At 46.1% G+C, this 25123-nt stretch overlaps 12 protein-coding genes across 12 annotated transcripts; 3 read left to right on the top strand and 9 right to left on the bottom strand.

Moving 5' to 3' along the window:
- Nucleotides 1-37: 37 nt before the first annotated feature.
- Nucleotides 38-2102, bottom strand: C8R40DRAFT_1065353 (uncharacterized protein; the record flags this gene model as incomplete). The annotated part of the gene is made up of 7 exons (XM_046225661.1): nt 38-244; nt 300-701; nt 768-1007; nt 1075-1314; nt 1382-1863; nt 1910-1970; nt 2040-2102. 7 exons carry the CDS (start codon nt 2100-2102, stop codon nt 38-40), a joined length of 1695 nt encoding a protein of 564 aa, XP_046091358.1.
- Nucleotides 2103-3522: 1420 nt separating this feature from the next.
- C8R40DRAFT_1165172 (uncharacterized protein) lies at nt 3523-4617 on the bottom strand (the record flags this gene model as incomplete). Its single annotated transcript, XM_046230655.1, has 5 exons — nt 3523-3618; nt 3668-3804; nt 3854-4364; nt 4412-4475; nt 4529-4617. The coding sequence occupies 5 exons, from the start codon at nt 4615-4617 to the stop codon at nt 3523-3525; spliced, it is 897 nt and encodes a 298-aa protein (XP_046091357.1).
- A 790-nt stretch (nt 4618-5407) lies between these two features.
- Nucleotides 5408-6802, bottom strand: C8R40DRAFT_1165171 (uncharacterized protein; the record flags this gene model as incomplete). Its single annotated transcript, XM_046230654.1, has 2 exons — nt 5408-5772; nt 5833-6802. 2 exons carry the CDS (start codon nt 6800-6802, stop codon nt 5408-5410), a joined length of 1335 nt encoding a protein of 444 aa, XP_046091356.1.
- A 507-nt stretch (nt 6803-7309) lies between these two features.
- On the bottom strand, nt 7310-8768 carry C8R40DRAFT_1032945 (WD40-repeat-containing domain protein; the record flags this gene model as incomplete). Its single annotated transcript, XM_046223297.1, has 6 exons — nt 7310-7600; nt 7651-7924; nt 7976-8038; nt 8092-8366; nt 8418-8617; nt 8669-8768. 6 exons carry the CDS (start codon nt 8766-8768, stop codon nt 7310-7312), a joined length of 1203 nt encoding a protein of 400 aa, XP_046091355.1.
- A 340-nt stretch (nt 8769-9108) lies between these two features.
- On the top strand, nt 9109-10124 carry C8R40DRAFT_1165169 (uncharacterized protein; the record flags this gene model as incomplete). Its single annotated transcript, XM_046230653.1, has 3 exons — nt 9109-9738; nt 9796-9888; nt 9942-10124. 3 exons carry the CDS (start codon nt 9109-9111, stop codon nt 10122-10124), a joined length of 906 nt encoding a protein of 301 aa, XP_046091354.1.
- A 271-nt stretch (nt 10125-10395) lies between these two features.
- On the bottom strand, nt 10396-10914 carry C8R40DRAFT_1032813 (uncharacterized protein; the record flags this gene model as incomplete). Its single annotated transcript, XM_046223286.1, has 1 exon — nt 10396-10914. A coding segment is annotated over one exon (519 nt), but the record flags the coding sequence as incomplete, so codon positions are not given.
- Nucleotides 10915-11552: 638 nt separating this feature from the next.
- C8R40DRAFT_1065348 (uncharacterized protein) lies at nt 11553-16014 on the top strand (the record flags this gene model as incomplete). Its single annotated transcript, XM_046225660.1, has 9 exons — nt 11553-11927; nt 11984-12401; nt 12450-12587; nt 13263-14248; nt 14299-14688; nt 14742-14875; nt 15255-15283; nt 15332-15960; nt 16009-16014. The coding sequence occupies 9 exons, from the start codon at nt 11553-11555 to the stop codon at nt 16012-16014; spliced, it is 3105 nt and encodes a 1034-aa protein (XP_046091352.1).
- A 262-nt stretch (nt 16015-16276) lies between these two features.
- On the bottom strand, nt 16277-17536 carry C8R40DRAFT_1165166 (uncharacterized protein; the record flags this gene model as incomplete). Its single annotated transcript, XM_046230652.1, has 6 exons — nt 16277-16562; nt 16662-16753; nt 16804-16890; nt 16939-16995; nt 17058-17415; nt 17466-17536. 6 exons carry the CDS (start codon nt 17534-17536, stop codon nt 16277-16279), a joined length of 951 nt encoding a protein of 316 aa, XP_046091351.1.
- Nucleotides 17537-17865: 329 nt separating this feature from the next.
- C8R40DRAFT_1165165 (uncharacterized protein) lies at nt 17866-19229 on the bottom strand (the record flags this gene model as incomplete). The annotated part of the gene is made up of 6 exons (XM_046230651.1): nt 17866-18408; nt 18462-18578; nt 18634-18711; nt 18763-18990; nt 19042-19152; nt 19203-19229. The coding sequence occupies 6 exons, from the start codon at nt 19227-19229 to the stop codon at nt 17866-17868; spliced, it is 1104 nt and encodes a 367-aa protein (XP_046091350.1).
- A 350-nt stretch (nt 19230-19579) lies between these two features.
- On the top strand, nt 19580-19951 carry C8R40DRAFT_1033976 (uncharacterized protein; the record flags this gene model as incomplete). The annotated part of the gene is made up of 1 exon (XM_046223380.1): nt 19580-19951. A coding segment is annotated over one exon (372 nt), but the record flags the coding sequence as incomplete, so codon positions are not given.
- A 535-nt stretch (nt 19952-20486) lies between these two features.
- Nucleotides 20487-20963, bottom strand: C8R40DRAFT_1033609 (uncharacterized protein; the record flags this gene model as incomplete). Its single annotated transcript, XM_046223354.1, has 1 exon — nt 20487-20963. One exon carries the CDS (start codon nt 20961-20963, stop codon nt 20487-20489), a length of 477 nt encoding a protein of 158 aa, XP_046091348.1.
- Nucleotides 20964-21146: 183 nt separating this feature from the next.
- C8R40DRAFT_1012445 (uncharacterized protein) lies at nt 21147-21428 on the bottom strand (the record flags this gene model as incomplete). Its single annotated transcript, XM_046222877.1, has 1 exon — nt 21147-21428. A coding segment is annotated over one exon (282 nt), but the record flags the coding sequence as incomplete, so codon positions are not given.
- Between the last annotated feature and the right edge of the window lie 3695 nt (nt 21429-25123).

Below are 25123 nucleotides of genomic sequence, written 5' to 3'. Positions count from 1 at the left end.
GTGACAAGATATACGTGCGGGTGCCCTGGCCGCACCCCTAGGATTGATTGACATCCTCGTTGTCATATTCCGTGTCCTTTTCCTCCCCAATCCTTCTGATTCCTATGTCACGCCGTTTCCTTCTCGTTCCAGGGGCTGATTTGTTTCCTCCGTTTTCAGTGCTGAGGCGCTCCCTTGCCCTGAACACCCAACTTGAGGAGTGTCCGATTAGAATATTGCGTTCATCAGCATGAATTTTGCGGCCCTATCAGGAGTTTTATGAAAGCCCATGTGATAATTATAATTCGGACAGTACTGACCAGGTATAACACCTCCTCCGTGCGTCGAACGACTTCCATTAAAAATCTGTCGACAACTAGGGCCTCCTCCAGTGATTGATTGTGAGAATCGTAAGTCCGGCATCTCAGGAATTCAGCTAGATCTCCTCGTTGCTTGATTTCATCGTAGAAAAACTTGACATGTGGTATCGAGAGATCAAGTTCTGGTGTCGATTTGTATCTTTGTAATGGCGGTTCGATTTCTCTAGGCGCATTACACCTCCGGGTGGCGCGATGGAGCTCGATTACAGGTTCATCTTTGACTCTTGATTCGAGCTTGCGCCGTTTATTCTTTTGCGCGGGGTCATTTCGAAGATCGGAATCAGATAAACCGCGAGAATTCTCTGCGATTTGAGATAGAGGGGGTCGGATCAGAGAAACATTCTGAATGCAAGATTAGCAAGTTACATAGAGCTCTCGCAACGTTCATGCCTTGTTAGACTCCTTGACATTGTTGTCCCTACCCGCATCCAACTCGGTCGCACGAACAGTGGAGAGCTCAGTACCGCCCTTCGTCGAAAGGCCAGTGACAACATCTTCGAGTTCATGACCGTTCTCTTCTACGACCCTACCTACATTTGACTGGCCCGCGTGAGTAGTGGAGAGGTCAGCACGGCCCTTCGTCGAAAGGCCAGTGGCAATATCTTCGAGTCCATGGCTGTTGGCCTCTTCTACGACCGGAGATATATCCTGAAACAAAATCAGCACAGAGTATGTAGAGCTCTCGCAACGTTCATGCCTTGTTAGACTCCTTGACATTGTTGTCCCTGCCCGCATCCAACTCGGACGCACGAACAGTGGAAAGCTCAGTACCGCCCTTCGTCGAAAAGCCAGTGACAACATCTTCGAGTTCATGACCGTTCTCTTCTACGACCCTACCTACATTTGACTGGCCCGCGTGAGTAGTGGAGAGGTCAGCACGGCCCTTCGTCGAAAGGCCAGTGGCAATATCTTCGAGTCCGTGGCTGTTGGCCTCTTCTACGACCGGAGATATATCCTGAAACACAATCAGCACAGAGTATGTAGAGCTCTCGCAACGTTCATGCCTTGTTAGACTCCTTGACATTGTTGTCCCTACCCGCATCCAACTTGGTCGCATGAACAGTGGAGAGCTCAGTACCGCCCTTCGTCGAAATGCCAGTGACAATATCTTCTTGTCTGTGACCGTTCTCTTCTACGACCCTACCTACATTCGACTGGGCCGCGTGACCAGTAGAGAGCTCAGTACGGCCCTTCTTCGAAAGGCCAGTAGCAACATTTTTGAGTTCGTAACTGTTGGCTTCATCTACCCCTTTGGTATACTTGAAACCGTCTGCTTCGATATCTCCACCGCCGTTGACTTTCGTATTCACCTTGAGGCTGGCCTTTACCTCTCCAGTAGCGTTAACTGTACCACTTGTTTCATGAAGATATTTCCTAGCTGTGATGAGGTCACGTTTTTTGTCGCGGGCCTTGTTCGTCGTGGCCTTAGCCTTAAGCATTTTCTCGATCTTTTCCTCCGTTAACGTCTTGAGATTATCTCTAGTTGGCGCGAAAGTATACTCATCTGTCGATCTATCAGAGACAATGATATTCAAATCATTGACACCTACAATTATCTTTACCCCAGATGATTTCCGCTGAGACTTGACCATCTGATGCGATTCTTTTCACCTAGAAATTATCAGACATCGGTGAGGATTCAATTGCAATAATCAAAACTAAACATTTGGAATGACATACAATTGCGGGCCAGAGTGGATGTTGCCCATCTCTCACTAAGACGAGCTGCCCTTGAACGAACATTTGGAGAACGAATAGCAAGCAACGAAACGCTCAATGTTGAAGAATGTAGTTCTTTCAACGTGACCACGAAGCTAAAATGAAAGCGCTACTACTCGTGTCTCTCGCGGACCTAGACCGTCATCACTTCCTCTCTTTCTACACCGCCGTCTTTTGCATAGCGTCGGGAGACGATGCAACGATAACCCTTCTCTCGAGCTCTTTATCACGCCCGATCTCCGGTGGGACCTTTAAATTCATTCCTGAGGAATCTTGGTTCCTCATTATCTCTACTACGACACCTTTCTTCTCCAGTCGAGTCCTAAGACGAACACCGCCCTTACCTTGACCGTCCTTATTTCCAGTTCCCCTACCCCCGGTGGTTGGTGGTAAGTGGTTACACGCTGGAGCACCTACATATGTTGTTGGACGAAGTGAGCCCACTCAACCTGGGAATGATTGCACTGTGAGTGTTTCTCATGTTATGAAATCAAACAGAAAGTCACCGTTGTAACATGTAGACACCACGGTCGAGTAATCTGCACCTTCTCACTCGAGGAATGCAATAAACAGACGTCTTCGATTTTGCTGGATCTGAAGAGATCCGGAGACGTCGGTTAGTACCAGCGTTTCCATCCCATGCTCCCGAAGATGGGTCTCAAATATGACATTCTCCTCGATGAAGTCCTTCGTCGCAACAGGTTACTGTCAGCTGTATTACACCCATTATCTTGTGATGTAACGAGCTTTGGGTTAGACTCTTACAGAGGCGAAAAAAAGGGAGCTCGAGCGCGTGAAAGGTCTCAAGAGTTGTTCGGTAATGTTTTCGTGGAATATCAGAGAATAAGACGATGATCTGTGTGTTTCAAATTGAAGTGTCGAGAGGTTTCGGCGGAGAGATGGTGGGAGATGGCACAGGACTCTGAAAAATTTGAGATGGACAGAGCATATCGAAGTTGAATGATTGTTTGGGTGTGAAAGAAATGAGCAAGCCAAATCCTGTGTCCAAGGGTGTGGAGCTCTTATTGAAGGTTTGTACTAGCACTCGCGTACCCACGTAGAATGATCAGATGCAGACCGCACAGAAGAGAAAGAACGGGCTTTATCAAAGTTCGAACCACAGTTCATGTTTTCAGGCGAAAACAAGGTAACGTCAGCTTAACGTAGACAAGGGCGGCGCCCCAAATGAGGGTATAGTTGGGATATTGCGTATAGTTTTACATGTACACGAATTAGTCCATGCGAATTGCGCAGCCAAGACACCAAAATATATTGTAGATGATGTGCATACGTCCAAAAAATTACAAATATCTCAAAACGACTTACAACTTACTGAAGACACAAAACGAAGACACAAAACAACCAAACTGAAGCGGAACAACACGGAAAACCACCATCGGAAGCCATTCAGCTGTGTTGAGAACGAAGGAGAGATTCGTTATCTTCAGTCATCTCCTTGCATTGGTTGTTTCGGACTGTCAGCTCTGAAAATTTCGACCTTCCTTCTCTTAGTGGAGCCAAATGCAGAGTTTCTGATCACCTATACATGTCTGTCAATCAAGGCCAGAGGATATACATCATGTACCCACATCTAACAATCCTGAGGAGAAGACTATATCAGATTCAGGGCTTCGATCATGAGGTGTCGGTGCTACTGTATGCAACGGAAATGTCTCATATTTGTTGCTATAAGAATGACTGCTACGCCAGGAGCTACATTCGCTTGCTAAGGTTTTGTCAGTTATATGAGGATAATGCGGAAGCAGGTGTCTTACCTGTTGACCGGTTCGCATCAGTATTAGATCGCAGACTTCCAGCCTTGGTATCGGAAACGCCGCGGTGTATGTCAAGCCTAGCAACACAGTCATTGAAACGACGTCTACAGTCCGATGATTCCTGAGGAATATGAATATCTTTGTCGGTGAAGGAAAGAAGAGGATGTGCGTCGTAAGGAGTGGCAAGGGACGAAGCATATGTCAAATGGTGACAGCTCATGCTTCGAGTCGGTGATAGCTCCGATCGAGGATGGGTCAACGAGCAGGCCGGGTGACTATGGTCGAATGGGCAAGGCAGAGAAACTGAGGAGTGGGGACTTGCAAGACGTGTGAAATCGCGGGTAAGGAACGACGGTGACGGTGGCGGCACGTAAGATAGAACCTTTGTTTCAAGGCCACGGCCTCTCTTGGATGAGACTCGCTGCTTCAGCTCAAGGGCTTCTTTCAGTTTGAAGTTTTCTCGCTGAAATCCCTCAGCCTCGTTTTCCGCTTTTTCCCAGCGATATTGAAGCTATATAAATCAGATCCAGCATTTCAGATAGGAGTGAGTATACGGACTAATGAGGACATTGATTCAAGATGAGCGACTGTTTTTTCGAGAGCTGAAATGTACTTGGCATGCCTAATGAAATACCGATTGGCAAGATAAAAATGAGTTTTGTTCAGAAGACGAACCGTGCTCTATACGCTGCTTGAGTTTCGGCTTTTCTTTTCTTTTTAATCTCAGTTGCAGACGTATGAGATGGTTGTATCGTCGACGACATGGCAGTGCTTGTCGAGGGGCAAGATATCACATATCACTGTGTCGGGGGCGATAAATCCCTGCTGAGAAAGTGGCTGAAATTTTTTATGGGAAAACTTTCCTTTCTCGGTATCTTTTCTACCTAAAAAAGTACATAAATATCGAGGCAGAAATACACTGCGAATTATTTCCTTTCCCAGTAAATATCCTCCCTGAGATTGATAGTGGGATTAATTCCCTTTTACGACGAAGAAACGTCTCATTTTCCACCTTTTATCCAAAGGGAGAAAGGAACTGGGATTGTTCTCCCTTCCCGGACCATTTCCCTTTCAAACAACATTGCCTTTTCCGGGTCAGAAATATACTAGAATCCATTTGCTTTTACCTTTGTTATTAATCTACTTTCCCGGCCAAGAAACAAATTGGGCGAAGAGCGGACGATGTCTACCCGATGGAAACCCTGTAGACGGAAGCTGAGGGGTCGGCACCGACTCTCAGGTAACCTTCGGCAGATTTTATTCTGTAAAGCCGGCGATGGGCAATGTTATCTACAGCGTACGCATACAAAGATGATCGATATTCAGGTAATGACGCAAGGTTATGTACGTGTTAGGATTAGAGGTCAGCGTGATAAATAGACACGAGAAGAACATTCATGATAGTGTAGGTGAATAAGGGGTGGCGTCGTAATCGAGTGACAGAGACTACCCGCAGTTGGGGCGTGGAGGGGAGTCGACAATATCGGTATGAGAACGCAGGGGTGGGATGGAGAGCCCAAGACAAAGTCCGAAAAAGCGTCTTCAATGCAACGTTTACATATCAGAATCAGGAAAAGCAAAGCGCTGATGAGAGACCGTAACACCGTACTGAGAAGATATCGGAAAAACATTCAAGTCCCATTGCCTGTCAGGGTGCGAACGACAAGTGGTGACTGTGGCGACATGTGTCAACTGGGAAGGAAACACGCGAGTAGGATCCAATCTCGATATTTGATGGTCTATAAGTCTGAAATTCGCCTCATAAAATGCATGTGGCATACTGGTTGTCCATTTGAAGGTGATGGTCTCAATCTCTGGTGCATGAATTATATCCAGTAGCCATCTCGAAGGGCATATTAAGAAAGTCAGCATGAGATGTTTCAGGGATGGTAACTGAATGGGGGATGCCCGGAAATCTTCTGCAGTGGACATGGATCAGGAATCGGATTGGTACTGAAATGGAGCATAAGTCGGCCTACCATAGTGTGACCAAGATGAACGCGTGTCAAAAGCTTGGCATAATTCAAGCCTGCATAGACTAGTCGACACAATCGGGAGCACGATTTGGGCAGCGAAGGGACACCCGACCACAAGAACTCGAAGGCCATGGAGATCGAAAGGACAATGGGTTTCCTCCAACCATTTGTATTCCATTTCCTGAGGGCCCTTCGCACAGGCTGTAGTCGACAACTGAGGGGAGTCTCGTCCTTCCGCAGAGACAAGCTGAAGGTATTGAAGCTGGGGCCTGCCCTCGATTCTGGGCAACTCGTGTGCCAATTGTCGAAATGCATTATATGCATCATCGACATGACTTTGACATGAACCTCCGCCCGGCTTAGCGGCGGGCAGCAACGACAATATCCTGAGGTATTTGCATTGACCAAGTGATTCGAGAATGGTGCGGAAGGAACTGTACAACATCGGAATGGAATCGTGGAAGATAAATACCTCGAGGATAGGACTGAAAGTACAGATGGTTTCGTTGATATATTTTGAAGGCACCGGTGTGTCCAGGAGGAGATCTCCACGAAATTCAAGAACGCGAAGTCGCTCTGGCCCGGGGGCAATGTCAGAATGAATGAAAGAGTGGTAGGGGTCACCAATAAGTCGTCGAATGTACTTGATACGATGGGGATAGTCCCGTAATTCTGCAAGTTTTCTTCCATCTCTCCTGAGGTCCACCGTCTCGAAGATGAATGATTTCGCTTCCTCCCTCCATGACCGACAGACTCCTGTGCATGCTAAGAGATCCGCCTCCCTCATATGAGACAGGCATTCACTGAACAACTCGGCACAAATGAGAGGGAGAAACATGTTATCGATTTGAGAGTCTTGAACGTAACAAGTAGTGGGGACTTCTTCGACTGAAGTTAGTCTCTTTAAAGAAGTAAGCCATATCCGCAAGACAAAGAAATGTCCGATGGGTTTAGTATCCATGAGGCGAACCATGATGTGATTATAGAAAGAGCACTAATACCAGATAAGATTCCTATTCACAGTCACACACCCTTCTAATATTGAACATCGGTATCCAAAGAGATCCACAAGTGCCGAGTAGTCCCGTATATGGTGAGAAGGTAAGCATCACATATCAAATACCGAGCAAGAATTTTGAGATCCTTAGCTCCTTACGCCGAGTATGATCATCACTGACTGTATTCGATGGGTGGAATGAGCTGGTAGGCTTGTTTGAAACACAGAAAAGTGATAAGCACATATACAAACATAGGTACAACGTATCTTTAATCTACGATTATGACGGCTTTCTGTAAATGAACACTGGTATCTGTATGGTCTTTGCGTTCCCGGTTGCGAATCTTCGTTCTATAGACACCGTCGGTATGCCTTGCATAATTCTGCATGTTGTTCTTGGCATGATCCAGCTTCTGGCTTATATTACTGGGGCTAAACGGAGAGTTCTGTGTTACGGTCGTCAGCGTTGAACGGAAGTCTCGCCTAGAAAACCCAGACCTGATAGACAGTATAGTACCCAGCGAATGTGAGCAATGCCATGAGCCCGAGAATACGTGCCCAATCCCAGATCTGCTTTGACAGGTGAAAACCAATAAGAACTGAATCGGTCGAAGAATGATTTGGTGTAACGTCAGTACAGGAAGCACTCGATGGCAGCTGGGGAGAAGAGACATCTTCAAGCGGAATACGTTTCTCGAAAAGGATTACATCTGCAGATTGCTGAGCAGTTGATCCCGCAATTGCGATAAGGTGACGGTCAGGAAGTGTGATGGTCTACTCGAGTGACATTAGTGATAGAAGTTGAACCATTTTGCAGCACTTACTGTAACTGGTTGTACCAGGCCTCCGCGAGGGTAGGTCAAGGTTTGTAGTAGCTCTTCCGTATTGACTTCATATATCAGAGCATGGCCACGATCAGTTCCACCGACAATAATGTTTTCGGATTCTCCAAATGCGACTGTTTTGGAAAACATAACAACTGGTGTCTCGGCGCTGTAGGTCTTCAAGAGCTCTAGGCTGGCAAGACGATAAAGATGGAAGTTCTTCCCAGTATAAGCAACGAATTTATTGCTCGTATTGCTCAAAGCGACAGATCCCCTGAAAAAATGTGAGACTCATAACAGAGAAGGCAAAGGCGCATGCCCGCACATTATTCCGGGGCCATGAGATTTACGGGACTTTATCGCTCCAGTTTTATAGTCTAGGCAAAGTCTAACAACTCAATGAGGGTCGATACAGAGGAATTGAGGTGTATAGATACGCACATTTCACCTCCGTAGAATGGAAACACGAAAATGTCTCTAGTAATCTTACACATTCGAACCGTTTTCGGATTGATGTTTTCATCGAGCGTAGTGGAGAAGATTTTGGAAAACTCCCCGGATGAAGACAAAGACCAGACGCTAATGTGTCGGTTAGCTGTGGCAGCGACGACTCTTCCAATCCTGCCCGAGGCAATATCTTGTTCATAAACATCCATGGAGAGAACCTCCTCTTCCTTATTTTCCATTGGAGGCACCCGATAAAGTACCTGAAAGGACTATAATCGGGATCAGAGTTTTTCTATGAGTGAGGTGGCCTTCTGGCCCACCTTGATGTCGTCCTTGTAGTCCCAAAGTATCAAATCTCCCCGCATAGAGGCTAACAGTAGGACGTGGCATTTGTTTTTTTGAAAATAGACCCAGAAAGAAGAGGTGATCACATATTTCGGGTTTTGAGGAGCAAATAGCATATGCGGCAAAGTAATGGCAGCAGAAGTCGAGAGATCCCAAACGAATACGCCGCTGTACCCTGCACAGGAAATTCAAAGACTGGAAATACAAACAAGAGGAAATGAATGACCGGCAGCAGAGAGGAACTTGGCCTTTGCCGAAAAGGCGAGAGAGACGACAGCGTCGCGCGCACCCGACAAGGTGGCGAGTGGCTCATACTGAGGGACCATGACGATTATATCTGAAGAAGAAATATAGGCCAAATTAGCATCTGGGTAAGAAACGTGTTCCGGATCACGTAAATTTCCGTGCCACTGGGTGACGCTTGGTCCCTGCTTGATCAGGCTTGGTCCCGTTCTTCAATGCTCGTGTATGGAAAGCATTGTTGTTCCTCAAAGCCCTTTTATCGGATGCTCAAAGCAAAATCGGAAGTCACTTTGGAGCGGATATGCATTTTCAAACCCCTTTGCAGTTGCATCTACTTTCGCGCCTTTGTCGCCTCCGATATGCTCACCATATTTAATAGGCCACTGGTTACTCTGGACTTCCACATTCTCCTTCTGCACCATCATGAATCCTTATAGCAATTTCGACCATCGTCCTCTATGTGCTGATCACAAGGAAATCAATCTACCTTCTGAGACACTTAGTGCCGTCGACCACACCACTATTGCCCCATCGACTGGTCCAACACGGACACAGAAAACATCGAACAGAGCTTCGCCATACAGCAGCCCTTCCCCAGATCCTCAGCTACAGCAGCATCGTTCGCCTTTATCCCCTTCAGTATCCATCGAGTCTTTGTCCAGCGAGCTTGAATATGAATCTGACCGAGAGCGACTTGCACACTTGCAACGTGCTCGACAAGGATCATACGTATACGGCAACAATCATCACACTCCGCACAGTCCTAAACATTCTTCCGATTCCTCTACATCTGCCACCAATTCACTTGCCTCTCATTCACCTGCCTCTGTCTCAATGGCGGATGATTTAGCACAGGCGATTGATAGAAGCTCTAAAACTGTTTCCGCGGTACCTGCGAAGAGGCGTGGTCCGCCTGCACTTGTTTTCGAGAACGATTCTGATGACGACTTCTTGATACCGAAACCTCCTGGTGAGGTTGGAAGGCCGAATCGTGGTGGTTATTCACTTTTTGATGTTTTGTCATGGCCAAGAAAAAAATATGACCAAGTTAAAGTGCATATACATCATCTTCTGGAGCGTGCAATTACTCATGATCACTGACCCTACCAGAAATATATCAACAAACTTGTTGATGATCATCTAGATTGTGAGGTTCCTATGAGTGAACAAACGGCAGCAAAGGTGAAAAAGGTTCGAGAGCTGGTGAGCACAATCATTTCTCGAAGAACCCCGAAACACTCTAAACTTGAACACAGGCTGTCGAAAAGTACCCCTTTTTGAAAGAATACAGCGGGCTTTGGGCTGTCGACGACTTCATTCGCAACCATTTAAAATACCAGAAATCCGTGCTTAGGAAGGAGAAGCTGGAGAAAATTGCAGCAGAGGCCAGCCGCGCGGCTGAGAAGCGAGTAGAGCGTAGTCATACTAGATCAACCTAATCTCAGAGTATCTAGCAAGTTATTCACGCGTAATTAACTCATGTCCTGCCTAAACCTATTTCTATTCGTTTGTCGTTCGTATGGCCTTGGTTGTGCTACACATTCAAAATTCACGCCTAACTAGATAATATTAATACATCTCATTGAGCTTTCAATGCGGACAAATTTCTTGTGATAGATGATAACCGATATTTCGATACTAGACAATTGGAAACGTTTGGCCCAAACCCGAAGGCTGAAATTTCTACCAAGGTGAACGCGATTGACAATATCAGGGTTCATGATTCAAAAGGGCTGGAACACTATTGAAAGAATGTAATTGACGACTACTCGATATAAGGTTCACATACCTCGGAATTGGGACTTCCTCAGCTGCTGTCGGAACATTGACGACAAGGCCCTTCTGCATTGCAGTCAAATATTCAGGGTGGTAGTATGACAAAGGAAGATGAGAAGGAGGAGACCGCTCGACCTGATGATGGCCACGCAATCGTGGGAGTCGTTTTCGTCCTACTTGAGCAAATAGACCTTTTTCAGTTTCACGGGTCGCATCGACTTGGTCAAAAACTGCATTGAAATGAGGGTGACGGAATGCAGGCTCATAGACAATGATCCCTTGTTGCCCTTGACTGTCCAAAACCTCTTCATCATCGGATGTTCCTGCAATCCCAAGACGATGAAGGGCAGTAACTATCTCAGACCAACAGTTATACTGTTCTTCATTACCCAGAACCTCTGCAATATGGATCATTGCTGCTGCAGTCTGAAGGCGCCGTTCCAATTTCTTAGCCCAGAAAAGTTAGCACATGCTATGGACAGATCGAAAGAAATATATACATACATACTGACGTGCCCTTCTTCTTCGACTTTCAATCTTCTTCCTCTCGTAGTCATAGTCTTTTACGCCAGCTCTGGCCTTGACAACTTCCAGAAAGATCCGATAAATACGCTCATTAAAGAGCGCAGTCCAATCAATTGTTCGTTCGTGAGTGCCATAGTAGTCAGGGTTTGGAGAAGCATGTTCTGCTGCTTGGCCTGCAAGGAGACCAACGACCATCTGATTCCACGGACTGTCTCGCATTCCGGCTGCAGTATGTAAAGAAGTGTTGAGTCTCATTGGAGAAACGGGTAAAATGTAAGCAGGAGGATCAGCTAGATATGATCCCAGCTCATCGGCCGAGACAGTGAAGGCTTTCCAGTTAGCTGGGTCATCGATACCTAAGAATTCATCGAGGATTTTCCGTGCAAGTTTCTGTTTAAGTAGATGAGTAAAAGACATTGTACACCTAGCAAATGTACAGACATTGATGTGGCGACGTATTTCACTTTCTAGGTATGGCCTGTACAAGAAGTTATTTCATGAGAGATATAACTTGCAATAATCATTGAAAACCCACATTCCGTTGACTTCAACGTCGGCGGATCGTGATGAAGTCGGAGGACCGGATTAGGAAAATAGGGTGGGAACCGATTAATCTGATGATCGGGAATCCGGCTCGGTCGCTGGGAGGACGATTACACCCAACGACAACAGTGATGGGCTCGTACAAGGATCTTCTGGCTGGCTTGAAGGACAAACCCGCGATTTCTAGACAGCCAGTATCGATTTCTCCTTCTCCATCAGAAGCACGAGCGCGAGCATCTATGCAAAAGTATAAAAATCTTCCCTCTACCGACTCCGACTACGATCTGAGGATTATGGCGATTGGAGCATGTTCAAATCTTGACAAGGACAACTCTTCGCAACAGCAGTCACTAGAATCCCCATTTGCTGAATTTCAAGTAAAACTTGCTAAAGAAACTGTAAGTACCGGTTGTAATCTGATTATCGTATACTCATTGAATGCATGATCCTCAAGGTGAAGGATATGATCAAAAGTGCCATCCCAAGGAGTAGTTCGTCTATTGAAGCAGACTCGTTAGAATCAATCCTAGTTCCAGATGCCCAAGGTCGTCTGCAGTTTGGAGATCCAAAGACAAGGAACAAGCGCACAACCCGTGGTTTATATGCTATTTCAAGTTTCACTGAAGCAGCTCACACGCTACAGAACCAAATTCAAGCGATCTCGTCATCCCACACTCCGGAAGAGATACGGAACATCTTATGTACCGTAGAGGATAGCTCCGAAACCCTTCGTTATCAGCTCACTTCTGTGACCCAGACTGCCGTTGCCGAGGAGGTCAAAGAAGTGAGAGCAATATTGGAGTCGTTGGATCAGGTGGTCCGCATGTGGAGATTAGAGTATCCAGACTCATCTCCTGTAAAAATCAACAACCGTACGTGTTTAATTTCAATCTCAATCTTTAGTCTCATGTTATGTCAAGGGGAACATTTCTTTGATCCTGGTGAGGGCAAGAACACAGCTACAGTAATCGCATACTGCCTCGCCCTTGTCTCCCGGGTCTTTGAAGGAACAGCACAACGAGGCTCGAGCCTCATCTTGAAGTTATTGAAAATGTTCGGTTTTTCGTTTGCAACACTGGCTGGCCAGGAGCTTAATCCCGATCAAGAAGCTACACTCGCCAGTATCCCTGAATCCATCCAGACGCTAGAGCAAAAATTCAATCTGAATGTCAACTGTATCCCCTATGCTGTCTGTCCTAGCTGCAGCTACACACATCCTCCGTCCTATCCAAATGATGCTTCACATGCGGTATACCCTACTGTTTGCTCGGAAAGGAAGGCACCGCTAGAAGAGATCTGTGGTGCATCTTTACTGACGTATGGGAAGCCCTTGAAAATATATGAGTATTATCCTTTCTTCGACTGGTTCGGAAGGTTTCTCGCGCTCCCAGGCATTGAAGAATACGGCGACAGATTTTGCAAAACTGTCAATGGCCACCACTCCATTCCTATTGACAAGGTTGACGAGACAGATGGCCGGTTTGTCCACGAATTTCGAGCCAATGATGGCCAATTATTCATTGCGAATCGTGGATCTGAAGGTCGCTGGTTCTTCGTCTTGAATGCTGATTTCTTCAACGTCGAAGGAAATCGCATTCGCGGAAAGAAGTCTTCAACTGGTATGATAGCCATGAGCTGTTTGAATCTTCCGCTCGAGATCAGGAACGATCATGCATTCCTCTATATTCCTGGCATAATTCGGGGTCCACATGAACCGAATGCGAGTAATGCAGAACACCGCCATTACCTGAAGCCACTGGTTGATGACCTGGTGAAGGGGTACACAAGAGGGGTTCGACCCTATGCTACATTTCAATCTCGCAGTTCCAAATCACCTTACAGCCGTGTTTTTCGTATTGCTCTGGCCTTAGCTCTCATGGATTTCAAAGCTGCACGGCCATTTTGTGGCTTATTAGATGTTACGTCGCACCACTTTTGCTTCCTCTGTGATTGTTGGCATGTGGCACATCTGGGCAGAACAGATTACGAAAATTGGACTGCATTAGATGATGAACGTATCAGAAAGGGTGCTGAGATGTGGCGTGATGCCATGGTCAAGGAGCGCAAGGCTATCGAGGATCTCTATGGTACCCGGTTATCAGAGCTATTGCGGCTCCCATATTGGCGTCTTCGTCAAATTGGTATCGATCCTATGCACACACTCTTCCTCATTCTCCTTCAAAGGATGTTTCGGGATATCTTGGGCTTAGACAATCCTGAAGATATCAGTCGAAAGCCAAAAAATCCTAGGTTCAAGTTCGCATTCTATCATGATTTTGTGCCTCCTCCACCATTGTCATCGCTGGTAGAGGAGACCGAAGTGCCATTGCGCCGATGGAGCAGTGTCATTGGTTATGTATCTCAACCTATAGACGAAAACCGACTCTCATTGCTTAACTGGGGTCACCTCTCCTCCGAGCACCGCGCCCATCGGGAGACCAGACTGGCGTCTCTGAAAGCTGAAATTTCCAATGATAGCCGTGCGTATCAGGCTGTCTTGGAAATACTGAGTGATTTGTCAGAGAAGGCCCCTGAAAACTCATCGAAGAAGAAATCATTATACGGGAGAATCCACAAGCAGAAGTGGATCGCAATTCTCTTTGTTTGCGACAATCTGGCCATATTCCCTGACCACAAATTCCCTCAATTCCAAATCTCTTCAAAGATAGTCAAAGGTAATGTGACGAAGGAGAATCTGACCAATATTCTAATTGATTGGGTGCGTTTTTATTTTCTCTGCTTCTTGTAAACTCTCAAATATATTCAAAGCGCGTCGATGGCATCAAAGAGACAGAGGATTTTGTATGGCCCTTTTTCACACCAGTAAATTCTCCACCTCCTACTGCTCCATGGGCTCCCGGGCATCCTTCAAGTACCACTGGAGACACGTCTGCTACCACTCGCACATTAACTCCTGAGGGACAAGCGGAACTGATGAGGGAGCTTGGCAAGTCCATGAGTTATTCTTCTGCATTGGGAGTTGGTGGCATTCATCGGCTTCTGCAACAACCGTTAGCCCGAGACGAGCCAGAAGACGAGCTTCGGAAAGCTCTGAAGAAATTTTCCGGGGATTCGTTGGCTTATGTTTGCACCGACCTCAAACGGCTTCCTGCAGGAAAATTTGCGAAAGATGACATGGTCAAGCAGTTAATGGCCTGGGTATGCATCAGATTTCCTGCTCATTGATGTGTTCTCAACACCTCATTATATAGAGAATGACAAAACCCATCGAACAGATGAAATCGACCTCAATTGACTCTCGAGATCTATTGCGGAGAGTGCAGCAAGTAGTACGCGAAGTTATTACACCTGCTTGGGTGACGAACCCACCTCCAAATGTCGGATTGTACGAAGCAGGAACCTTGAAAGCAGATCACTGGAGAACTTTATTTTCCATCCACCTTCCGTTAGCTATATTGAGCTTATGGAAAGAAGCGTCGCCTGTAGCCGCTGCAAATGCCCGTGATATGGCTTCTGTAGTGGACACGACCTTGTATTTGACTTGTGCATCCCTGGTTATGACGAAGCGCAAACTTACCATGGACCGCCATGAACAGTTCCGTCATCTACTACGACTGCATGTCTTGGGGCTGAAACAAAACTTCCCTGGATGGATATTTCCCTCTCACCATCTCGCATTCCACATTCACGAGTTTATGGACTTATTCAGCGGTGTTCGGCACTGGTGGCTCTTCCCCTTCGAGAAATTGATTGGAAAACTTCAGCGCATTCCGACAAATCACAAACCTGGTAGGTATTGTCCAATCTATTCGTGATATCAGTCATTTATTTCAAAGCATAGGTGAATTCGAACGTACAATCCACCATTCTTTCTGCACAGGCTCTTTCTTTCGCCAGTGGTTAATGCGATCTAATGCTCCACCCATCCTTTGGTATTGCCAAAAACTTCTAGATAAAGCCTACAACTATGATCGGAGGCCCTCTACTCATTCCGACGACGACGATGTTAGTGAACATCCTGATGTGGCATCGCGGTCGATCCGAAAGACCACCTTCACAAGTGCTCCAGAACTCACCAAATTACTTGGTAAAGAGCCTGTTGAGTATTTCAACCGCATTCCTGCATCTAAGGGTGATTACACAATCCCGGCTGAGGGTGCTTCAGGAAATAGCTACATCTGTTTCCAGCCAGAAGATGACTATCAACCTGGACGGAAGTGGGTGGCCGGTCAGATTCAGCATATTTTCAGGCAACAGAACAACGGTCCCATTCAACTTGCAGTTCTTCGTAGTCAGTCCGTTTTCCGACTCGATCCGTTCTCCGATTTTTGGGACAATGGTTTTGAAGCCAAGTTGGTTTCTTCGAAGTTCGGAGGCACTCTCGAGGTGATAGACATAAAACAGGTTGCGGCACACACTGCTAGATGGGCTATCTCTGATGATTTGGTTGTAGCTGTCAATCTCTGTGCAGTAAGTTTGGCTGTTGTACCCTGGTTAAGATTGTTAACGTGTCCATAGGATTAACTTTTGACTCGAGGATTGCTCTATGCTCACGCTCATTCGACTGTCTTGATTTATTTGCACATACACTTGATGTACACTTATGGTAAAACTGCGAATTGACTGATTATAAGTTTGTGATCGCAATACATTGAAGTTTATACAAGTTGATTAAATTGAGATGTACCGATACTGATATCTACTGAGTATGAAGAACAAGACGGACTGACAAACACGCGAAAAGATGAAAGGGGAATATTCCATTATTACATCGGCTGACTGACACCTAATCATCATCGACGAAAATGGGAAACGGAGCAGGCGCAAAGACGGGAGGAGAAACGGGATATGTTCCAGTACGAGAAACAAAAGGAAGTGATGGAGGCCTGGATTGGAATGCACGCGGCCATTGCAGCGGCTCACGCAAAGGAGTTGGAATGCCTTTCATCTCCAGCATGTCGTCGACACTGCGTTGACAGGAATAGTTGGGGATAGGTGTGAAACGGCCTTGAATCGTGCGGCAATCGGGGCAGGCAAAATTATACCTGGCTTTGAAATAGATGTCGGACAACCTAAGGAGACAATTTTTGCAGAAAGTGTGGCCACAGGAAAGGCTGCGTCGAGGATGAAGTAAGTGTCTTATATACTAAGAAGGAACGACGACCGCGTACATAAAAGGCTGATACATTACTTCAAGGCAACATGTGCATTCATTGCGAACTTTCGCAGCATCGTTGAAAGATTGGATGTTCTTCTTTGCCACCTGCAAAATTGGTCATGGAAGAAAAGTGCATAGATACAGGAGCAACGTACCTTGAGAGCATTTGCTAGATCGGCGTCATTCTGGTGAGATTCGTCACTCAAACCAATATCCTGGGAGGACTGCGACTGAGAAGACTTCTAAATAATGATTACTGCATGAGCGGGATAAATAAATGGTTCACTCACCATTGAAACGAATACCACATCATCCTCTTCGTTGGATTCCAACACAAGCGCATCAACCTGCAAGCATAGAAGTTGGATGTTAATACTCAGTTGAAAGGGGCTGCAAGGGGGGAACGTACGACATTGTGAGCAATTGCACCTGAAGAGCCCGAGAAAGATGCGGCAGAGTTGAGAGAATGCGGAGGTGTAGCCGGAAGGAGAACTGGTTCTTCATAGTCTAACGCTAAGCTGGGAAGATGAAGACTGGGTGCAGTCGAAGTAGATGAGGCCGGAGCATTACGGCGTGAAGGCGTACTCGAAGATGAAGTAGTGCAGATTTGGGAGGGTGTACTGGGCTGCGAACGATTCCTCGATCTTCTTCCATAAGTTCGGACAGGAGGAGGAGGGGAGGAAGGTCCAAAAAGCTGAGACCTTGAAGAACGATTGGGGGTCGAGGGGACGGACTTTTTAGTGACTGCCGGGGAGTTGGTACGCATGCTAAGGAATTGAGTAAGCACAGGTGAAGACGAAGCAGAAAAGACGCTGACCTGACAGGAGATTGAGTGAGGAGGAATGATACCACCAGAGATTTGAGCTGTTCTTCAAATAGTTCGCTCATTGCTCAAATCACAAAGGCGTAGTGACATGGATGCTTTGTCTTCAAAGTAGAAAGCATCAGAATCGGTCAATAAGCGTTGAGTGTCCATATAATCGCCTTTGAAGCCTTTGTATGACAAAGCGCCAGAATGAATGCGGCGGCGTCTATTTACTGAAGGCCTTGTAATGATAATCCCCATTGTCGTTATCTTCTTTGGCATTGGCTGTCCCGCAAATTCTCGCCTCTAACCTCTAGCCTGGGACAAAGCAAGTAATACAGTGACCTTATCATGAATTCATAGATCGATTTCTCTCGACTCGATTGAACATATATACAAATTTCGAAGAATATTAGACGTTCTCTTGAGCTGCATCAATAAGATTGGTCAACACAAGTGAAGCATCTGTAACGATGGTACGCCATTCGTGTCCCTTCGCGCCTTCCCTATCTGTTTGATCTCCCAATGCCGTCCCCCACCATTTGAGGCAAGCAAGCACACTGAGCCAGCCGTTCTTCCCGCTCCTATCGAGATTTCGCCATCCCTCCAGGTTACTGGCCAGCTCTCCGGCATCAGGAGCTTGTTGAAGCTGTTTCCACCAGCGCACAAAACACTCGCGAAACCGAATAAGAGCGTCGTCCGTCTTCAGTTCGGGTTCGTTACCCCGCCTGTCATACCTACAGTTGAGTATCCATTTGCTAAGTTCCTCGGGCCTATTTTGGCGTGCCAGACCTCTGGTTGAAGATGCCCAGCCTCTGGAACATTCGAACTCGACCCATTTCTTGAAAAGGTTGGCATATCCTTCACCTAGATTTCGATTGAGGTATTCAAATGCAGCCGGAAACCATTTCTGAGCGTTTTTCGATTTCAACGCATCTTCGGGGTAGGTCATAAGCTGGGAAGAGTTCATTTAAGATGGAAAGGAGATTGAGGTTGAAACGAGCATACATCGGATGTGGATTGGACGCTTATCGGAACCGCATCAACAGCGTACGCACCCTCTATGTTGAGGCCAAGACCCTGCATGACCAAACTTGCATCGTTCCGAACTGGAGCAGTGGGATTCTTGGAATGCAAAGCGCGCTCAGCCTCCGTGAACAGACTGAAATACACCACATACCTGCTGGTCTCTTTTTGGGCCCTCGTTGTTGAGGGATGAACTTCCGCAATCATTCGGGGGGAAAGCAGGCAGGATAGACTGCGACTGATATTGAATGAAAAATGACATCAACGACAGATAAGTTCTAACCTGGTCATCCGAAGGAGCCTCTTTGATGTCAACGGCATTTGTAGGCGACACCATGGTACGATCAACGCCTCTGTCGATGGGCTTCGATGATTTCAGAGTGTGCAGCTCTCCTTCGAGCTCGTTGATGCGGCGTTGCAATCTCTCTGCTCTGATTTCTGCGGCAGTCTTCTGTTGGAATAGCAGTCTCCTTTCGTCTTCAAGAAGTTGTATTTGTTCAGAGTCGCAGTTCTACAAAAAAAAGTGTATTCAAAGTGTTCATGGAAGAATATCCGAACTCACCATCAATTCATCCAATTCGACCTCCGCCTCTTCCAACAAACGATCTTTGTTGAGTAGCTGCTCCTCCAGTTCTCGTGCCTTTCTAGAGGGTTGTTCGACCAGTCGTACTTTCTAGTTTTGGGATCATCAATAAAAACTGGTTCAAATAGCAAATGACTTACCGGGTACCGTCCATTGCTGATAGACATGCTGTGGACTTGAGAGGCACTTCGTTTAAACATGAGACAAGGGAGTTCGAAGGAAAGATGAGTGAAGAAAGAAGGTGAATGGAAGAGGAAATTGGTCAAGAGCCGGACAACGTACCCGATACAAAGGTTGATGTAACAAAGGGATAAAGGGAATTCAGTCGTTTGAGCACATATAAAATGGTCTTTTTAGGCAGACTTCATACTTTCGTCTGGATCCTCCACTTTCTTCACCCACCGTCGACAGCGAAATGGGCATGCATCATGTTACGACCCCTGACAGACATGTAAGTACAAACATCATACAATAGAGTTCGAACACTGACCATTGCATAACCACGTAGACCAGCGTCAAGGGCATTCGCGCTCGATTGTATCCCGCCAACAGCTTGTCTCCCAAAACCGTCACAGCCCACCTTAGAGAAAATACTCGTCTACCCACCAAAGATCGATTTGTCTTTTCCGGAGATCTTCTTTCAGGCTCGAGACTTCAGCCTTACATCCATGACATCGTGGTGACTGTCCGTCATCGTGGTACATCCTTCAAATACTTGGTGTTCTTTAAGAGGCACAAGTTGCTTCCGCCGAACCAATGCATTCAGAACTTGCAAGGAGGACACATAAATGGCGATGTTCTACTAGTTGCTTGTGGTAAGAAGGTATCGGTTAGAAACTTGCGAAATCGATTGGAGGTGCGAGCGGCTGATAAAGCCATTAAAAGGTGAGTAGTTGATGATGACGGTCGAATATCAACTGGACTGATCGGCCTCATTAGACTTGCGGAAGCGCTGGATCCAATCGGAACCCGGCGTCGGTTCCCTTCCACCCTCTCCTTCGAATAATCGTGCATTCATCCCTTTAGTTTAATACTTTCAAAGATTTGTATACCCTTCACATAACTTGCATTTGCGTATACTTCGTATTCACACTCCATGTATTATTATCATACATACTGCGATCTTGAAAAGCTACTTACTATACGGTAACCATTTTACTACGAGGTGCTACTTATAATCTATGAGACATAATGTATTTTGTTATATTAGAAACAGCATACATATACTGGATCGCTGGATTTAGCGCTAGGACATTACGAGCAGTGTTTATTATGACAATCAAGGTGCTCCTGGGGTGTGTACAAAACACCAATGTCCCGACTTTTGCCTTCTAATACCATCGTCATCGACTTGAATGATAATCTATAGGCTCTATTACCAGTACAGAGCAATACATAGAAACATTAAGTACATTATCCTGAGCCTAGCTCGTGTCCATCGCCTGATCTTCGGGTGCATTAGGTTCATATCCGCTAAAGTCATACATCTCAATATTATAATCCGCAAGCTTGAGCTCCAACAAATCATGTGGCATAAGAGCAGACAAATATTCCTCACGATAGAAACATCGAGGAAGTCCAATAGGCGGAGCCCGGTGGTCGACTTTGTTGGTTCGTATTCGTGGAATGCGAGCGGCACCCGCTCGGTGGAAGAGTGATGTTTCCACCCCAGGAGCACTGTCCGCAATCTTGTACAGGTTCTCGATATTTGGTTCCCTCCAATAAAGCCTAGATACCTTTTTGACATTTTGTTTCATCATGACACCCTCGACCTCCAAATCAACTGTTCCATCTTCCTCTTCAGACTGACCCGCATCCTTGAGTGTCTCAGTAACCAAGAGAGCATGGGACCAGAACGCAACACCTGGTTGATCACCGCGCTTTCGGCATGCCTTAATCATGAGCGTTGCAACGTCTGAGCGAGAGGTCCGTTTCTAAGAACCGTTATCAGTAATATCAACAAAATCGTAAAAACCACGTACTGCATGACGAAGGCTGACTTTGGCGTTGCGTGCTTTACGGTCATTGTCAGCCAGAACAAGGCGCAAAACACGAGATTCATGAGTTTCTCCTGGCAGAAGTCGAGCTTTTATAACCTGCTTGAAGATATCATAGAATCGATCCGAAAATAGGTCAACCCAATCGATAGCCTCTGGCCCAAACCGGTTGTCTTTACAGTTCATAACAATTTCTTCTGCCTTGGCTGCGAATTTGTGAATCAATGCACGATTCCAGGGAGACTTCTTCATCGTCTTTGTGTCGGGTGCAAATTTATCTATGCGGGTGTTGCGTAGCTTGGGCCCGTACTTGACAGGATCCCTGATGTGTAGTTCCTGCCTTTCCTGAGAAATTCCATCTCTAGCAAATATGGCCCAGATCCGCCGAACATTGAAGCCTTCATACAACAGGTCTCGGGCAAGCATCTAGTGGAGGCATTAATTATAAATTGCTTGAGGTTTGTGTAGATCTTACATTGACATGGACTTTCACTTTCGCTGGATCGTATTCCACGAAACCCTTCTTCTCCCACAAATCCTGAACCCTGCTCTCATCTGTCTCATGTGCATCTTCCTTATCTAGAGGATACCCCTGTTCCTCGTCCGATTTACCGTTGTCGTCCCCATCGTCGATGTTCATCTCGTTGGGTTGGGTTGTATTTCTGCTTCCGGAGGGTGTTGGCGTATCGCTTGGTTTGTCTGTATGAGCGGACTAGATACACAGGTCATGGTTGAAGGCAAGGCTTGATATAACAGTCCACATACAGAGCCCGAAGAGAATTCCCTTTGTTTGCCTTTGTCAGCGGACTAGAGAGGTACCAATTGTAAGGACATAATTTTGCAGTAGAAATCCACTGACCGAGCTTGAGCTTTCGGAAAAGACATTCGGCTGTTGCTCGTCGTTAGCATCCTCATCGAATTCATCATCAAGATAGGAGGTTCGTCGTCGTTCACTGCGCTTCTGAAAGGTTGTATTTGTCAACCTTTAACTTTAAACAGGAAAAGTTGCAGATGAACCTACCGACTTGAGGTAAGGTGATGGTCTAGGGTTCTGCCAGGGCTTCTTTTGCGGACTAGCATTTTTGGTGAGCAGAGTCATTTTCTTGGCAAAATATCAGAGAGGTTTTTCGCAGACAGTCCAATCAGCAATTACCGAAGATTTAGGCAGTGCCCAACGTGGATAGTCACTGTGAATTCGATGCAGTTCGGCTTGTACCGGGGCATTTGCTAATGTTCTTCCTAGTCCACCTAAAGCGCGAATATCATGTATGATGGTTCCGTTCATTGGTTCCGCTCTTGGAATTGCGGAGCTGTGAGAGGGGGTTGATATACGGACAATTGGCACTGGAGGAGGAACCGTAGTTGCGTGATGACTTGATACACCAGTCGGAGATGCCGAACTTGATCCAGGAGAGAATAGGCGCTGGCCACCTGAGACTAATGACTAGGGTATTGTTCAATTGTTTCAGAGGTATACAATAAAGAGCGTAACGACACACCTGCAGCTCTCGTTGGAGCTTTCGAATCTCAAGACTCTTTGCCAGATTATCTTGTTGAAGAACAGTAACTTCGTCCGGCAATGTAGTAACCATGGTTGCCTTGTAATGGCTCGTCAGTACTAAACAGACATGGACAACATTCTCAAGAATACCTGCGCACTGTTCACCTCCAAGTTCTCAATCATAGCTTGTAGACGAGCATTTTTCGTGTTCAGACTTTCGACGTTTTGATCTTTTGCAGCAATCTGATCGCGCAGATTTTTTGATTCCGCTATGACCTCGGTCCTCTGTTGTAGTGCAGCTTCAAGTTGTCCTTGCACTTTTTGATGCGCTAACTGAAAATAAATGACTGTTTCAACTATTTGGTATGGCAATGGTATCTGATAACACACCTTTGCTTTATCCAACTGGCCAGTCAGAATATCGAAGCGGGGCTGCGGGAGAAAGAGTAAGACGATACCAACATCTAATGGGCAAGTGCATACCCTCGGGATCCAGAAATCTTCATTATGCTTTTCCTTATTCTAAACAGGATTCTCGATATATCAGGGTGAAAGCAATGATGATTTTATTCTCACCTTGAGGCTTTGAAGTTCGAGATTATGCTGCTCCACCTGTTGGACCAATATCGCCTTCTCGTCGATGTATTGTTGGATTTTCTGAGCACCTGCGGCCTGGTCCTCCACCATCTTTGCCTCGAGATCTTGTATCTTCTGCCTGGCCGCTGCGGACTCATCGACCAACTTTGCCTTGTCATGGTCAATATCTTGGATCCTTTGATTAGTTGCAACCGCATCATCCTTCGATTTTCTCTCCAGTTCCTGTATCTTCTGTTTGGCTGTTACTGCCGCTTCACCTAGTTCCTGTATCTTCCGACTGGCCACCGCTGCCGCGTCGCCTGATTGTTGGACAAGTTCTGCTTTCTCGTCGACAAGGTTTTGAATCGTTTGGCTAGTCTTTGTTGCATCGTTCATCAGTTTTGTTTCAAGCTCCTGTATTTTCCCATGGGCCACCGTTGCAGCCTCCCCCAATCGTCGGACGAGTTCCGTTTTTTCATCGACAAGACCTTGCAGTGTTTGAGTAGCTGCGGCCACGTCGTTGGTCAACTTTGCCTCAAGCTCCTGTATCTTCCGACCAGTCACCAACGCCGTCACCTCTGACTGTCGGACCACCTCAGCTTTCCCATCGACCAGGGCTTGGATCAGTCCTTTGGTCGCTGCCGTGTCAGTTGCTAGCTTTTCTTCAAGATCCTTAATCTTTCGATGCGCCACGGCCGCCATATCCTTTGACTGCCGCTCTAGCTCCGCCTTTCCATCGACGAGACTCTGAATCGCTTGATTAGCTGCAGTTGCATCGTTCATCGATCTGGTCTCGAGCTCCTCGATGGTCTGCCTCAATACTGCTGCCGCCTCCTCGGAGTTTCGGACCAACTCTGCTTTTCCGTCAACAAGAACTTGAATCGTTCGACTGGATGATATTGTATCGTTCACCGATTTTTCCTCAAGCTCCTGGACCTTCTGATTGAGTTCAGCATTGTCCATGCAAGCTTTCTGTAACTGGCGAGTCAAATCCTCGCGATCCATTTGAGAAGAATGCTTCTCCGATTGCTAGAAGATATATGGTCATATACAATAGCTGACACGAAACGATTATATTCATTACCTGACAGGCATCGTTCTGTTTACAGACATCTTGAAGTTCTTGAATCTTCTTTGCTTGACTTTCGTTCTCATTGTTGAGGTTTGCAATGGAGGACTATCATATATAAGTATAAAAATCGCAATGAGCAAAAGCTTCACTAGTACCTTCAAAGCCTCGTGATCCTCCTTTAGAATATTGAAATCATTCTCTAGCTGTTGATTATCTTCCTCGACGGTGTTTCTTTCCCTCTCGGCTTCAGAAAGCTTCGATTGTGCGTTGGAAGCATTGGTGCTCAGCTTGCGATTATCCTCCATCAACGTTTTGATCTTTTCCGATGCCCTCGAAAGCTTCTCGCCTACATCTGTGTTCTGCTGCGTCAAGGTTCGTATATCGTCGCGTAATTGAGTGGTTTCAGTTCGAAGACCCGACAAGTCACTCTATATTTATATCATAAGCAGAAATATTGTTATAATCGCAATGGTGTATGACTTACACCCGAAGTTTCTAAGGATTCTTGGAGGGCTTGCTTGTCAGCCTGCGAGATTTCTTGTAAGCATTATCATGTTATACCCAAAGATATATGTGATATACCAGCACAACTTGAATCGAACTTTCCAAATCTTTGCAATTACTAAGACTAACATCCAGAGACGCCTTGCATGGACTTCAGCTAAAAATCTACACATCGGAACGTCAAATTACCTTCAGCTGAGTGATATCTTCATTCTTCAATTTGTGCGTTAGATTTTTGAGAGTTTCCTTGGTGTTCTTAGTGACAGTGTTAGTTAAAGAGGCACATAACCTCGCAACGTAACATAAAATATCATACCTGCAAATCCGTATTTGCGGTCGAAAGTACGGTGTTGGATTGCACTAAGGCTTCCATCTGCAGCTTGAGATTATGACATTCCAGCTATGGAAAGT

Source organism: Lentinula edodes (assembly GCF_021015755.1).
Source record: "Lentinula edodes strain Le(Bin) 0899 ss11 chromosome Unknown C8R40scaffold_2, whole genome shotgun sequence".
In the NCBI taxonomy this organism is placed as follows: Eukaryota; Fungi; Basidiomycota; class Agaricomycetes; order Agaricales; family Omphalotaceae; genus Lentinula; species Lentinula edodes.
This window is presented reverse-complemented; position numbering and strand designations above follow the sequence as displayed.